The following is a 13,621-nucleotide window of genomic DNA, read 5'->3' as shown; positions in this document are numbered from 1 at the left end:
TTGTCATTGGTTAAATGAGTGGCGTAGGGGGCGGGACATCAACTCACCGGCTCTTGTTGTCTTGTGCTTTTTTAATGAGCGTCTCTGGGCTCATCATGACTGGAGCCGAAAACACCCCATTTTAAAATACACATCAAACATTTTTCCCCTTCTTCAATCATCAAAAACAGACAAACAAACAAAAGACCAACATGTGGACCTTCTTAGGAATAGCGAGTTTCACCTACTTGTACAAGAAGTCGGACTCGGTGTTGAGTTTGGCCCCTGCGGAGCTGCTGCTGCCGGGACTCCTGCTGCTGTCCGCCGGCCTCCTGCTCTCCTGCCTCCGACACTTCCAGCTCCACAAAGTGTCGCAGGGGCTTCACTCGTCCGTCAGCCTGCTGTCGCTGTCCCCCCTCCTCAACATCTTCTCATCTCGACCGGGAAAGAGCGAAAACATCAAGAAGGTGAGCGCATTCCTCATGTTTCTCCCCTGACGAATAAACTCCAGAGGATAGACAGTCGGTCGAGCGAGCCGCATATTGATCCGTCATTACACCGTCATATGAGCTTGATAATAACCGCTTCCACTTATAGATATATTATAGCGTTATTTGCATTTGTTGTCCATGAAGCCAGCGGGACAGTTTCAGAGTTTTAGCGCAATTTAATAGTTTCATCACAATGTATCGGACAAAGTTCGGGTAAAGATTATGGTTTTAAGTAGGTTTCACTTATCGCTTTTTCGTTATGAAATCGTATTTATGTATTTTCTTGAGTTAGACAATAAATCCGGTGCTGCCGGCGGACGGTTAAATATGTAAGGTCGGGGGCGCGGCTTTTTCGAGGTTTTATTTCTTTAAAATAATTATAATAAAACAAATGTGTAATGATGATTATTATTATTATAACAGTAGTGGCGATAAAGCCACCCAGAATAAAGCAATAAACGCCAGCAGTTGGTGCGTCATGAGGACGGTTCACATCACGAGGTGACGTAGAAACGGACCACTATTTTCAACAGATTCAACCTGTTGCCGGGTTGCGGGGACTATGACAAATGAAGAGCAGGACTTAAGAGTCCAGACTGAAATGAACATTAGCGTGAACTAGAATCACCACGAGCACAATGTTCCCAATAACTGACTTGTCAGCTGGTCTGCTTGGTCGACGACATTAAACCAGACCCGGGTGTTGTTTCATTCAGGGGCTGAGGTCAAGAGTCGGGGTGGACCACAGCTCCTCCAGCTCCAGTGTGAAGTCAGATGAGGACCCAGACGTGGTGATCGTGGGGGCCGGGGTCCTGGGCTCGGCCATGGCTGCTGTGTTGGCACGGGACGGCAGGAGGGTGACGGTGGTGGAGCGAGATCTGAAGGAGCCCGACAGGATCGTGGGAGAGCTGCTGCAGCCCGGGGGGTTCCGAGCGCTGGTGGACCTGGGCCTGGAGGGTCAGTCATGAATAGCAGACAATGCCACAGTAGTTTTACTACTACAGGTTGTTTTTGTTTTGTTTTGAGTTACATGACAAGAAGATTGAATGCACTTCAAATAAGGAAGGCCAACAACACGTCTCTGTGGTGCTCCATGCCGAAGCTCAGTCCAGACACATGTTGCGCTCATAGACCTTCATTCCACTGTGTCCTCCTGCTCAGGCTCAGTGGAGGGTCTGGACGCTCATCTGGTCAAAGGCTACGTGATTCACGACAGAGACAGTGGGTCAGAGGTGGAGATCCCGTACCCACAGGAGGAGGACGGTGTCCAGTGTGGTCGAGCCTTCCACCACGGCCGGTTCATCATGGGCCTGAGGAGAGCCGCCATGGCCGAGAGCAAGTGAGTCTGTGGAGTGGGTCCAGCACAGAAGGATCCTGTTGGTGTCACAAACACACCAGTCAGAGCAGAGCTGTCCACTCAAAACATTTTCTATACACGGTTAATCTAAAAAGAACAGCGCTACACTATACAGCAGGTGTACAGGATTTCAATTTCTGAGTTGTTTTGTTTGTTATAGAGATGACAACAATTTTGCTGACTTACTGTGAGAAGATTAGATTAGGTTAGATCTTTCTTCCCTCAACGGAAAAAGTTTCTTGTCATATTTAATGACGAACAGGGGTTGGACAAAAGCTTTAAGGTGTTTCCATTATACCATATGCAGAGAGAATGCTGCACTTTTGCAAAGATGACTGAACTTGTTTAAACCCGTTAAGCTTAAAGCCACTGTTCTGAATAGGTTCGCGTCTCACTGTGTTTTTCCGCCCTCTAGTGTCACATTTATAGAAGGCACCGTGACCAGGATGGAGGAGGAGGATGGTTGTGTGACTGGAGTCCAGTACCGAGATAAAGCCACCGCTGAGGTCAAGGTGAGGTCACCGGTTTCTCGTGTAAAATGGAGACCTCTGGCATCACTGTCTGCTCCCCCACATGCCCTGCAGCTTCTCCACGCTCCACTCACTGTGGTGGCCGACGGCTGCTTCTCTAAGTTCCGGAAGAGTCTGGTCTCAGGGAAGGCTCACATCTCCTCGCACTTTGTTGGCTGCCTGATGAAGGTATGTGTGGTGAACCGACGTCTGAGCGCAGATGCTCAGTGTAGCTCATGGTAGTCAGCTGACTATCTTTGAACAAAGTAATGGCGGAACGATCCCTCCCCCAGGACTGTTCCCAGTTCAAAGCCAACCACGCCGAGCTGGTTCTGGCCGACCCCAGCCCGGTTCTGATCTATCAGATCTCCTCGTCTCAGACCAGGGTGCTGGTGGACATCAGGGGCGAGATGCCACGCGACCTGCAGCAGTACATGGCAGAGAAAGTCCACCCACAGTTGCCCGGTAAGTGATGCCTGACCTTTGGCCTTTGCCCTGCAGACATGATGCGTGACTCTGGGCTTGTGTCTGCAGCTCACCTGAGGGACTCATTCATGGAGGCGCTGCAGAACGACAGGCTGCGCTCCATGCCGGCTAGCTTCCTGCCCCCCTCCCCTGTCAATAAGCCAGGTGGGTCAGCTTCTTCAGCCACACCAGGACACGAGCAGATGTTGTGAACTTTGATTTTACTTTTATGCTGACTGTATGAATGAATGTGTGGATTGACGTGCATGCAGGCGTGGTCCTCTTGGGGGACGCGTACAACATGAGACATCCTCTGACTGGAGGCGGGATGAGCGTCGCCCTCAATGACGTCCGAATCTGGAGGAGTCTCCTGAAAAACATCGCAGACCTGCATGATGAGGCTGCCATGCTGAAGGTGAGCTAGGGACTCTGGCAGGTCGGCATTGTGGCATCTGACTCCTCTCTGGTCTCCAGGCCAAGAAGAGGTTTTACTGGGAGCGCAAGTCATCACACTCCTTCGTGGTCAACGTGTTGGCTCAGGCGCTCTACGAGCTGTTTGCCGCCACAGACGGTGAGTTGCTGGTGGACTGTGATCTACGACCATCTGCTGCTGAACTCTAATGTGATGTTGTTGGAGCAGACTCGCTGCACGAGCTGAGGAAAGCCTGTTTCCAGTACTTCAAGCTGGGAGGCGAGTGCATCAACGGACCCATCGGACTTCTCTCTGTGTAAATACTTCCTTACTTCCTACTTATTTGACAGGATACGTTGTTGACCAGACCACTGACTTGCTGGTTTCTTCCAGACTCACCCCCCGACCTCTGACCCTGATTGGCCACTTCTTTGCCGTGGCACTCTACGCCATCTACTTCAACTTCAGATCTGAGTCGTGGCACAGCAAACACCGGGCTGTGATCAAGAGCAGCGCCATCCTGTACCGAGCCTGCACAGTCATGTTCCCCCTCATCTACTCGGAGCTGAAGTACCTGGTGTACTGACAGCGCCATCGTGTGGACACTAGACAACCCGGCCCCAGGTCAAACCGGACCTGCCGTCTGAAATGCCTCTAGCGATGTCACGTCTCTGCCTTTCGAAGCTTTTAAGCTGTGTGGCGTCAATAAAAGTTTGTCCTTGTGCACTTTTTCGTCTCTGGCGACTGCGGTGTCACGATAAAATTCTATAAATTGTCAAATGTATTTAAATGTTTTGAAAACCAATGGTGACATAAAGTTGTGTTTTGAATAGAAGCGTGAAACTTGTGTCTGCTTACTGAAGCTGTGCAGTGACATTAACACTTTGGAAAGTATGTGTTTATACAATGCCTTACAAGTCAAGTCTGAGTGTTAGTGGGAGTCAGAGCAGAACTACGACCCTTCTGTACACGCAACATACAGCCAAATTGAACTATAATTCCCAGCATGTTTTGGTGGGGAAAAAAACATGTTTCCATTCAGGCAAACTACAATGGTTTTTTTTGTGAGATGGCCACTGTGGCCCTTCAAGGCCAAGTTTGACACCTTGATTTATCGAAATAGTTTCCTACCTCAGGTACAGATCTGTATTATTAGACAGCCTCCATTTGTCCTTATCAATGTCATCCATGTCAGTTTTCCCCACCCAGGAACAAGATGGTTTGAGTCATGTCTTTCAAAATGTAAAACGGACAAAAGGGACATAATGGTGGGGATTACGTTCAGTAAAATGAATGCAAAAAAAAACCAAAACGGTCCATCACAGATGTGTGTTTGTCACAGGACAACAAAGATGGAGAAAGTGATGACCAGACGTTTCCCAGGTTACAACAATTAGTTCAGCTTTATTGTTATTTATACATCACTGATACATTGTATTCTGGTGAAATACTCAGAATGATCCATATTCTTCTTTGTGACTCGCCACAAGGACACAAATACTGGTGTGGAAGACGAGAAAGGGGGGACAGAAAGTTCTCAACGGTGCGAGGGCCGACAGCCTCGCCTGTCACGGGTCAGTCAGCCAGCATACCTACCTGTCGGAGACTCACCTGAGTGCCACCATGTGGACAGAAACTGAGCCTCACTGGCATGTGCGACCACATTCAGCCCCCCCCGGCCCCTTCCTAGTGCGGTGACCCTTGTTTGTAGACACAGAGCAGTGGGATGAACCCAGATTGATATTGGTAGCAGCGAGCGTTCTACTGTTAACATGATCCCAACAGAAAAGTACTGTACAGCTACTGCTAAGAGAATCTAAGAACCTGGTTCGACGTGCGAAACCAGATTAAAGTGCTAGAAGCAACCCACCAATCCACACTTTATATATATATATATTTATATAGCTGTATGTGTATTTTATATATAATATATATGCAATATATTATATATGTAATATATATATATAGGAACAAATCTACTATTTAAACATTAATGTACAGGGAAATATACATCATATTGTAACAGCTGAAATATCAGCACAAATAGATCACTGTCACACTAACAGCAACATACATATATATGATTATATATATACATATACGACCATATATAATCATATATATCAATATGTAATTGTCTTATATGCATGTAAAACGGTGAACCACGTCTCAGGCTTTTCAAATGATACCCAGAAAAGCGAGTGTGTATCAAGACGTAAAAGCTTTACAAGTCCCTCTTGTCAGAGTGGCGGCGGCGTTGGCGGCAGAGCGCCGGCCCCGCGGGTTTTTGAGGTCACAGGACAGTTATTTGCATATTCCACAAATCTATTGCAACACGTTGACTGTCTACAAACAGTACGGCCGGCGTCCCGCCAGAGGAGTCGGCGTCAGCTGGACTCACACGTACACCCACTGAACAAAACAATACGAGGATGAGTGGTCAGTTATAGCCATGTGCTTTGGGGTGGTGTGCTAGGACGGTGAACAACAGGACGACGACGCACAACACTCTAGAAGTTTAGCCAAGACGACCTCCTGACGGCAGCTGATGACCTCTGGCTCGAGTGTCATCGTAACCCCGTAACGTCGGTTCGGTTTCATGGAATGTGGTCACATCTCCTGCGTGGCTCCTGACCGGCACAGGGACAGCAACATCCTACTGAATGGAGTAACTTCAGGGTCAGACCGCGTCTGGACCAGTCAGGCCGCTCCAGCCCCCTGCAGCAGTCCCAAACCTCAGCCTCTACCATAGTCACCCCACTGAGAGGAGCTCTGTCGCTCCGACCCCGAGCCCCCAGCTCCACTTTGCCTCCCCCTCCCCTACTCTGCAAAGACGCACAAGGCTGTAACAAGATACACACAAAGGTAATTTTTTTTCCACAAAGAAAAAAAGCTCCGTAATAACAGCAGTAGTAACGCACAACAAGCATCCGGTAGCTTCCAGCCGGAAGAGCTCTGCTGATGTGCAGTTCGGTTTGGGACATTGCCATAGTTCCAAGGAGGCGGACTCCTCGCTCTGCCCTTCTGCCGGGCCTGGTTTTCCCTCGTGTGGTGCAGCGCTGGGTTATTCAAAAGCCCAGATTTCTATGTCCTGCACATAGAAATCCTCCTTTTTTGAGAGCATGGGGTTCCCAAATGTTTTACAGGAGTGACTTCTGCCGTGGTAAAGGTCGCCGTCCAGCCACAGTCCGAACTCCCCGCTGAAAGAAAAAAAAAAAAACTTGCCTCAGCTGAACACAATTACCTCAAATGGTGTTTTGCTCAACAAGTCTGGTGTTAGTCTGTCTCACTCAAAATAACAGTTATTCTGATCATTGCGCAGATAAGATGAAGTCTGGGTTGTATGATGTCACCCTGTGCAGTAAAGCACTCTCAGAGCCGTGACTCAACCAGGTGATGATGTGAGACTGGCAACAGCAAGTGTAGCTGCAGACCACTGAAGGCATCATGAAGACTGCCACTTGAGACTGTTTCACTGTGAAATGTGCACGATTTCTGATCTCAACTGGACACCTGGAAAAGTCAAGGCCAATCAACTTTCCTGGCTCCTGTCAAAACCGCTATCATGTTCGATCCAAAATATTGGAACTATATCTTATCACACTGGCGCCCTTTCACACCAGACCAGGAGACACGTGCCGCAGCAATTGCGCTAATGGCACACTAGGGGTCGCAGAAGAGCTCACGTTTGTGCACTGTCATTGGACAAGACTGAAGGAAGATTAAAAAAAAAACCAAGAAGCCAATCAAAAGACAGTTTAAACGAGAAAATAAACAGAACTCAAGTCGTCACAGTGAAGTGAGTCAGGTTTCCATGTATTAAGTGCATCAATCATTGATTTCACACATAAAAATGGGCCATACTCACCTTCCACCACCAAATGCTAAAGAGTCCATGTCTCCTTTAATAAAGAACATGTTGTCCCCCGTCCACTTGTAGACCTGGTGAACACAGGGCAACATGGTCAAAATAACACATGACCCAAAACCTGACATGGAAAATAAAATCTCAAATGTTTCCAAGCACATTTCTAAGCAGCTGTTCCAATAGAGTCACCACAGTTCTGTCTGGAAACTAGGGTTGGGCGATATGGACCAAAAAAGTCATCAGGATAAATGTAGTAATTTCAGCGATAACCATAATTATCATGATAAATCCATTTTCATTCTATTCCATGTGTTGTACACACGACAGTCTGTCTTGAAACTGTTTCATGATGGAAATTATTACTGGAGTTTGTGTCCAGCATCATGATTTGTTGATGTCTAAACATAATAGACATCAACAAAAAGTGTAAAGATGAGACATTCAATGTTTCATGTCTCTCATAGAACCCAGTCCTTTTATTTAGGGGATAAATTGAGCCGTCTGTCTGCTGTATCTCAATAAATGATCATTTAGTCATATTCTATACTCAAAATCATGATACAAACTGTCAGTCCTTTCTCTTGTGTGATGAAAAACTTTTTTTCTCTCTCCTAAAATGGTTGTTTTTCTTTGCCCTATTTAATATTTCATGAATACTTTGAACGTTTTAGTATTTGTTGATGGCCCCTAACTGATGCCGGGTCACAGCACTCGCGCTGCCTGTGAGAGTGCGTCAGCCATCAGTGAACCCTAATGGGGCCACGGAAGAGGACACTGCCGCCAATACTGGAGCGGAGCTCCATCCAATGTCCAACTATTTTCACCACGGTGTTTCGCCGAGGCACCAGCGCAGCGTGAAACTTGTATGTGTTGATATGATCCAAGGCTGGCAACAGCGTCAGAGAACCTATGAGGACCACTCCATCTAATAATAAACACAAATCCAGAGACTCTGAGTGAACCAGTGTCATCATCAACGGTTCCCTGTATTAAAAAGAAGTTAAACTACGATCGTGAACCAAAGTCCACCACACACTCCACAGCTGTCACATGGCGGTGACGAACACTGCAGAGCTGGAGAGCGCGGCGTGCCGTGCCGTTGCAGTCTTGTCATGTTCACATGTGCAAGTCCAATGCAGCAAGTGAATTTATCGTGAGATGCAGAATTGTCATCGTGGAGATTGTTTTTGGCAGTATATCGTTCACGATAAGTTATCGCCCATCCCTACTGGAAACAAACACAAACTACAATGATGCCCAGCAAGACTTCATAAATCTTCATCTTCAGCTCCAAACACAGGTCGCTGCTAGCTGACGAATCTAACAAAATCGTGTGTGGCACCTCTCAGCAATGTCACTGCCATATCTGCTGACTCAGCGGTGGAGAGCAACATACATTCCAAATTTAACAAAACTTGTTTGGACTGAGCAGAAACTACGACAGGTGATGTGTGATCTATCCAAAACAAAGGAAAACAATTGGAGTGACAGAAACATATTTGCTACTCGTCATCATGGCATCATGCACATCACTCCTTCAAGTTCAAGATGAAGCACTTGCATTCAAATCATTCTTCAGGGCTCAAACCTTGCTGAGTTGGATAAGGATGAAGCTGTACAAGCTTACAACAAAATAACGCTGAGTGCAATGGAGTACCTCGAACTCTGGGTTAAAGGTGAAGAGGAAGGTCTCCCCTGTGCCATAGAAACCATCGCTGACTTTAAAGGGCTCAGACGCCAGGGCACCGAAAACCTGAAGTCACAGGAAAAGAGTGTTCAAGAGATGAATCAACATCTAATATTCTCATTCTAGCTGCTTGGTTTCTTATTTGCTGGGTGTTGACGGGAACCAGAGGGCAACACTGAGCATGAGTGCAGTTATGCCGCAGTAGAAAAGCTCCAAAGTGGTGCACATCATGTGACTTGACTTTGTTGCAGCTGTATCAGAGATGTGTAGGCCCACCTGACCGTCGCTGTCCTTGATGACCATGAGCACAGGCGTGTCCTGGCCCTGCATGGCTCTGTAAAGCGTCTTAATGCTCATTCCATGCTTTGAGGTGCCAAAGGCCAGCGTCCACGGGTACCCAATGGTCCGTGGGGGGAGATTCCGAGCGAGCTGCATGTATGGCACAGAGAGACGAGGAAAAGGAAATGAAACACTTAAAGGCCACAGCCAGCGATGCTCAATTACATCTGCAGTGACCTTTTAACACGCCTTGCCGTTTAAAGAAGAGTAACAGGGCTCCAAACACTGACATCTGGGAGGAGGGGGATACAGTGGTCCCACAGTGCCTGCTGCCCTGTTGCTGTCAGGCTGAAGGATTAGCAGTTGCTGTGGTGCAGGAGATAACTACCACGAACACCAGGGACCAGCAGCAGATCCAGTTTAACAGAGGAAGAAAACGTGGGTGGAAGTGCTGCGTCCTCAAAGGTTCTGCTCCTCTGTGGTTTAGTGTTACGGGAGCAGCTTTGAATCCAACAACTTCACCTTTTGAGTTTTTATGTGGTTCATTACTCAAAGGTTTTCATTAGTGGTCAAGTTACTGTTGAAAGCAGCACCAGCTTAGAGGCTTATTTTACATGCATAGTTAATATTAGTTCAACACATAGCAATTTTTAAAAACAGTCTTTTTTGGTTGCCTTATGACATTGGATTTCTCATGTACAAAAAACACAGATTTTCTTAGTGGACAGTAAATTGTGGTGAAGCTGTCATCATGATGGACAATCTGGCTCCACTTTGGTTTCATTTTTTGGAATTACTTGTCGGTCTGTCGGTCAAATACTGTATGTATGACTTCAGTAAAACCTAATATTTGGTTAGAGAGCAAGGCTCTGAAAGAACTCTTTCCAACACAATTCCTTGTACAACATTAATATGACTCTTAGAACAACATTGCACATTAAAACAATGATGATGCGTGTATATACAGGGGTTGGACAAAATAACAGAAACACCTTAACGCTAAAAAAAGCGTCAAGGTCTTTCCATTATTTTGTCCACCCCCTGAATTAGACAATACATTTATGACAAAATCTAATCTTGAGATTTGGATACATGATCATCTCAGCAGCGTCAATGTCATGACAGGGCAGCATAAGAGCAAAGTGAAGTTTTTTTTTCAACAATAGCTTTTTTCAGGTCATCAAGTTGTGTGTAGAAGATCTCAATAGACGCATCTCGGATAGCTCTCTTGCAGGTTAGTAAAGGTCCCAGTCATCATTTTAAACTGATTGATCATGCTAGTCTGGCTGGGTGCTTCATTCATGTTGGTTGCTACTGTTGTCCACACTAGCTGGGATTAGCTTGCAGTTCAAAGAATGTTGGTTATTTTGTTATTAGCCATTAGCTGCGGCTAGCAGCCTCTTGCTCGCTAACGTGACTGAAACATGTTTTTTAATAAAGACGCTGACTGAAGGAGTAAGCCTTCAGACAGCAGACTCTCGCAGTGTGTCAAACAGCAAACTTATGATCCTGAGTCTCCATATGCTTTGAAAACAAGTTCCTATAACTTATATTTATATATTTATTTAGCATTTATTAGTACTGAGTAAAAATGAGACTTCTTTCCTCATTATTTATTTAATTAAACATATGTACGTGATTGATCTAAAACGGTTGATGTCTTCTTAAGCACTAGTCTTATCGAAAATGGTATCAAGCATCTTTCGGGGTATCGACATCAAGTTTGCAATTCTGGTATTGTGACAACCGTAACTGAAACTCAAATTTTGTTTGGATATCTGGAACGTGGACGTGATGTGACAGAATTACCTTCTCTATCTGGTCTGCCTCCAGCAAGTCACTGGGCTCTCTGAGGTTAGGCTTGAAGGTCTCTGGCTCCAGCTCCGTCTTGATCGACACATCGTGTTTGGAGTTCACTTCTTCCTTGGTGGTGATCTACAATAACAAACAGATGTCAGAGGAGGACAAAATGAAACTACTACTACTACTACTTATATAAAAGTTTGAAATAGAGGCCTTAGGCTGAAGACTGGAGACTAAAATATTTTTTAACAGAAGTAACACCTCATGCTTTTAACTATTGACAGTTGATTAAAATGTCATTACTCTGACTTGGTGGAAATATTTATTTATTTGGCTAACAATGGCTGGCTTGTAAGGGTATATGACCTCAGGGGATTGTCCACAAAACAATGTTGAGCCTGCTGGGGTGGGGTCGGTTCTTCCCGTCTTACCTACACAGCAACAAAGCCGTCATGCGTCCTGTCTGTCCTCAGTCATATCACTCCTTTTATAAAGCTCATTTGACGAGAAAAGAAAAAGGTAGATTTTTAACAGATAAACTGTTGGTAATAACGGTTTCATAAATGTGTTAGCCAATAGCACCAGGCATGTTACAGAAGGAAGTGCCTGACACATGGAGATAAGACTCCAGTCATGTGAAAACCCCATCGCGCTCATGCAACCAACTTTCTGTATTCAACTGATAATAAATGTTTTGGAGTTGAATGCAGGGAAAAGGTCAGGCCATATGTCTCCGGAGCACCAAACCTCATGACACCCGCTCAGACCCGTAGTTATTTAAAAGTGAAGGGAGATGTTTTGTCTGTCAGCAGCAGCTGCACAAAGGTGTTGTCAGGGAAGCAGCAGGGCCGGGCAGAACACCTGGAGTCGTTTGCAGAGCGAGCGCAGATCTTCACTGTTTAGAGCATCAATCCGACGGTGGTACTCCGTCAGTGAAACTACCTGGTAGTACAAAGACAGGAACAGGTGCAACATAAAACTTCGGCCGCTGGTTTGGACGCTTGGGGGAGGGAGGGATTATTTTTTATTTAGATTTTTTTTTAACCTAAGAATTGCTGTTTGATCACTTTTAATTTGAATTGGGTAATACAGCGATGTAATCCATCATTTTGCATGTTTGTGTAACACACTTTGGTATAAATACAGCTATTACTGAAAGAAATAAAGACATACATGACAGAAAACAACACACAGAGCCTTGTAAGATGGACGTTCAGAAATGGGAAATGTTTCAGTTGAGCTACAAAAACAGCCAAGGTCCTGTCCTGCTAAGCCCACAGTGTAAGAACCCGGGCCTGTCTGCTCGCAGCAACAATCCACAGAACTACAAACCAGACAGAACAACACAATGACCTACTGAGGCTGGCATCACTCCAGCAATGCCTCACCCCACGCAGCCGATTCCACAGAGAGACAGGGCTTCTCTTCTATTATCGTTCAAATGTGCTGGAACATAATAAAACTGTCTGAACAGAATTCCCTCAAAAAGCAACGCAGCTGATACAGGACATGGGTTGTAAGCAAATTCTGACGTTTTCTAAAGCAGTTTAACAAGTAGATAAGAAAATGAGGCAACTAATTTGTCAATCTGTGAGGAAGCCTCACGCAGCAGAAGGGGTTAACTACAGCCCTCATAAAATATAAATCTGCAGCACCTCACCTCCGGCTGAAGGCACTCTGGTGCACTTGTCCCTAGAAAATGAGCTAACAGTCCACCAACCTGCCACAGAAGCACAATATAATGTGAATCAATGACCGTCAGGGATCAATAACCAGGGAAATAGCCGGTAAGTAAATGTGACCTGAGAGTTAAATACAAAACTGGTTAATTAACAGTCATTTAACATACCATTAACTCAGTGTGATGCCTGGCAACAAAGAGAAATTGAGACTAATTTTAAGACAAATAAAACGATTTACTACACTTTTTTGCTAAACAAAATTGTGCCATGACCAATCATCATTGTCCCTTTGGTATTGATTTTTTTTTATTTTTTTTATTTGACAAAGCCCATGAACACAGGAGATGCCAGTGTTCATGAAGAAAGACAACTAGGTCAGAAGTGGCAACTAATGAATTATATGTGCAGGGTACACCGACTCATGGTAATTTCTCTCCTTAATTTTCCAAACAGAGACATTTCTGAATTCTGAATATTTGTCAGAGCTGGGAGAACAAGTGCCTAGGACTCACAGATGGCGATGGATGGCCATTTAAAAACATATAGCATTTGAGTCAAACAAATGAGTGAAACCCAAACTCGGTACCGTAGATGTTCCCATGTTCATAACAACAGTGCTAGTGTCAACCAATACACAGAGCTGTAGACGGATAAACAGCACATATGGATTGAACTTGACATGGAACCGAGGTCTTTGCACGAACACTAAAATACTGAAACCAACCCAAACTATTACGGACCGTAAACAAACGGCACAGGTTCAGGGAGCACGCGACCAAGTGAAAGAAGAGGCAAACCGACAACACAGGCAGGTTCCAGAAGCAACCACGACTTCGGGACTTTTTTCCCCCACTCTGCCCCTGACAGCCGAACACATTCAACCATCAACATCATGACAAACACGACCACCTCAGACCAAACGAACCGGCCAAACAGCTAGTTAGCATAGCGGGAGCGCTAGCGTCGTATGATAACAGTGAAGAATTGATAGTGCACAAGAAGTCAGCACCGGGGACATACACAGGTATACTTAGGGGTCAGCGCCTTGTCCGCGTCCTTCATCCTCCTGGAGAACATGTCTTGCTTTCA

General features: G+C 45.6%; 2 protein-coding genes across 8 annotated transcripts in view; one reads left to right on the top strand and one right to left on the bottom strand.

The window, feature by feature from the left end:
* Positions 1 to 94: 94 nt before the first annotated feature.
* Positions 95 to 4,042, top strand: sqlea (squalene epoxidase a). Its single transcript, XM_053881398.1, has 11 exons — positions 95 to 446; positions 1,187 to 1,427; positions 1,632 to 1,809; positions 2,243 to 2,339; positions 2,412 to 2,525; positions 2,630 to 2,801; positions 2,871 to 2,966; positions 3,074 to 3,216; positions 3,276 to 3,372; positions 3,442 to 3,529; positions 3,607 to 4,042. The coding sequence occupies exons 1-11, from the start codon at positions 192 to 194 to the stop codon at positions 3,797 to 3,799; spliced, it is 1,674 nt and encodes a 557-aa protein (XP_053737373.1). The 5' UTR covers positions 95 to 191; the 3' UTR covers positions 3,800 to 4,042.
* A 555-nt stretch (positions 4,043 to 4,597) lies between these two features.
* Positions 4,598 to 13,621, bottom strand: part of oxr1a (oxidation resistance 1a) — a 139,747-nt gene continuing 130,723 nt past the window's right edge. For 6 of the 7 annotated variants that reach the window (XM_053881787.1, XM_053881786.1, XM_053881791.1 and 3 more), the window contains 6 exons: positions 11,712 to 11,792; positions 10,857 to 10,982; positions 9,045 to 9,197; positions 8,739 to 8,834; positions 7,082 to 7,155; positions 4,598 to 6,413 (listed from right to left, as the gene is read on the bottom strand). In XM_053881787.1, coding sequence (XP_053737762.1) covers positions 6,278 to 6,413; positions 7,082 to 7,155; positions 8,739 to 8,834; positions 9,045 to 9,197; positions 10,857 to 10,982; positions 11,712 to 11,792 — 666 coding nt within the window. In that variant the 3' untranslated portion in view covers positions 4,598 to 6,277. The remainder of the gene's footprint in view (positions 6,414 to 7,081; positions 7,156 to 8,738; positions 8,835 to 9,044; positions 9,198 to 10,856; positions 10,983 to 11,711; positions 11,793 to 13,621) is intronic. The other variant, XM_053881789.1, reaches the window with a different exon arrangement.

The sequence above is a fragment of the Synchiropus splendidus genome, chromosome 12 (genome assembly GCF_027744825.2).
Source record: "Synchiropus splendidus isolate RoL2022-P1 chromosome 12, RoL_Sspl_1.0, whole genome shotgun sequence".
In the NCBI taxonomy this organism is placed as follows: Eukaryota; Metazoa; Chordata; class Actinopteri; order Syngnathiformes; family Callionymidae; genus Synchiropus; species Synchiropus splendidus.
The sequence above is the reverse complement of the archived record's forward strand: the minus strand, read 5'-3'. Positions and strand labels throughout refer to the sequence as shown.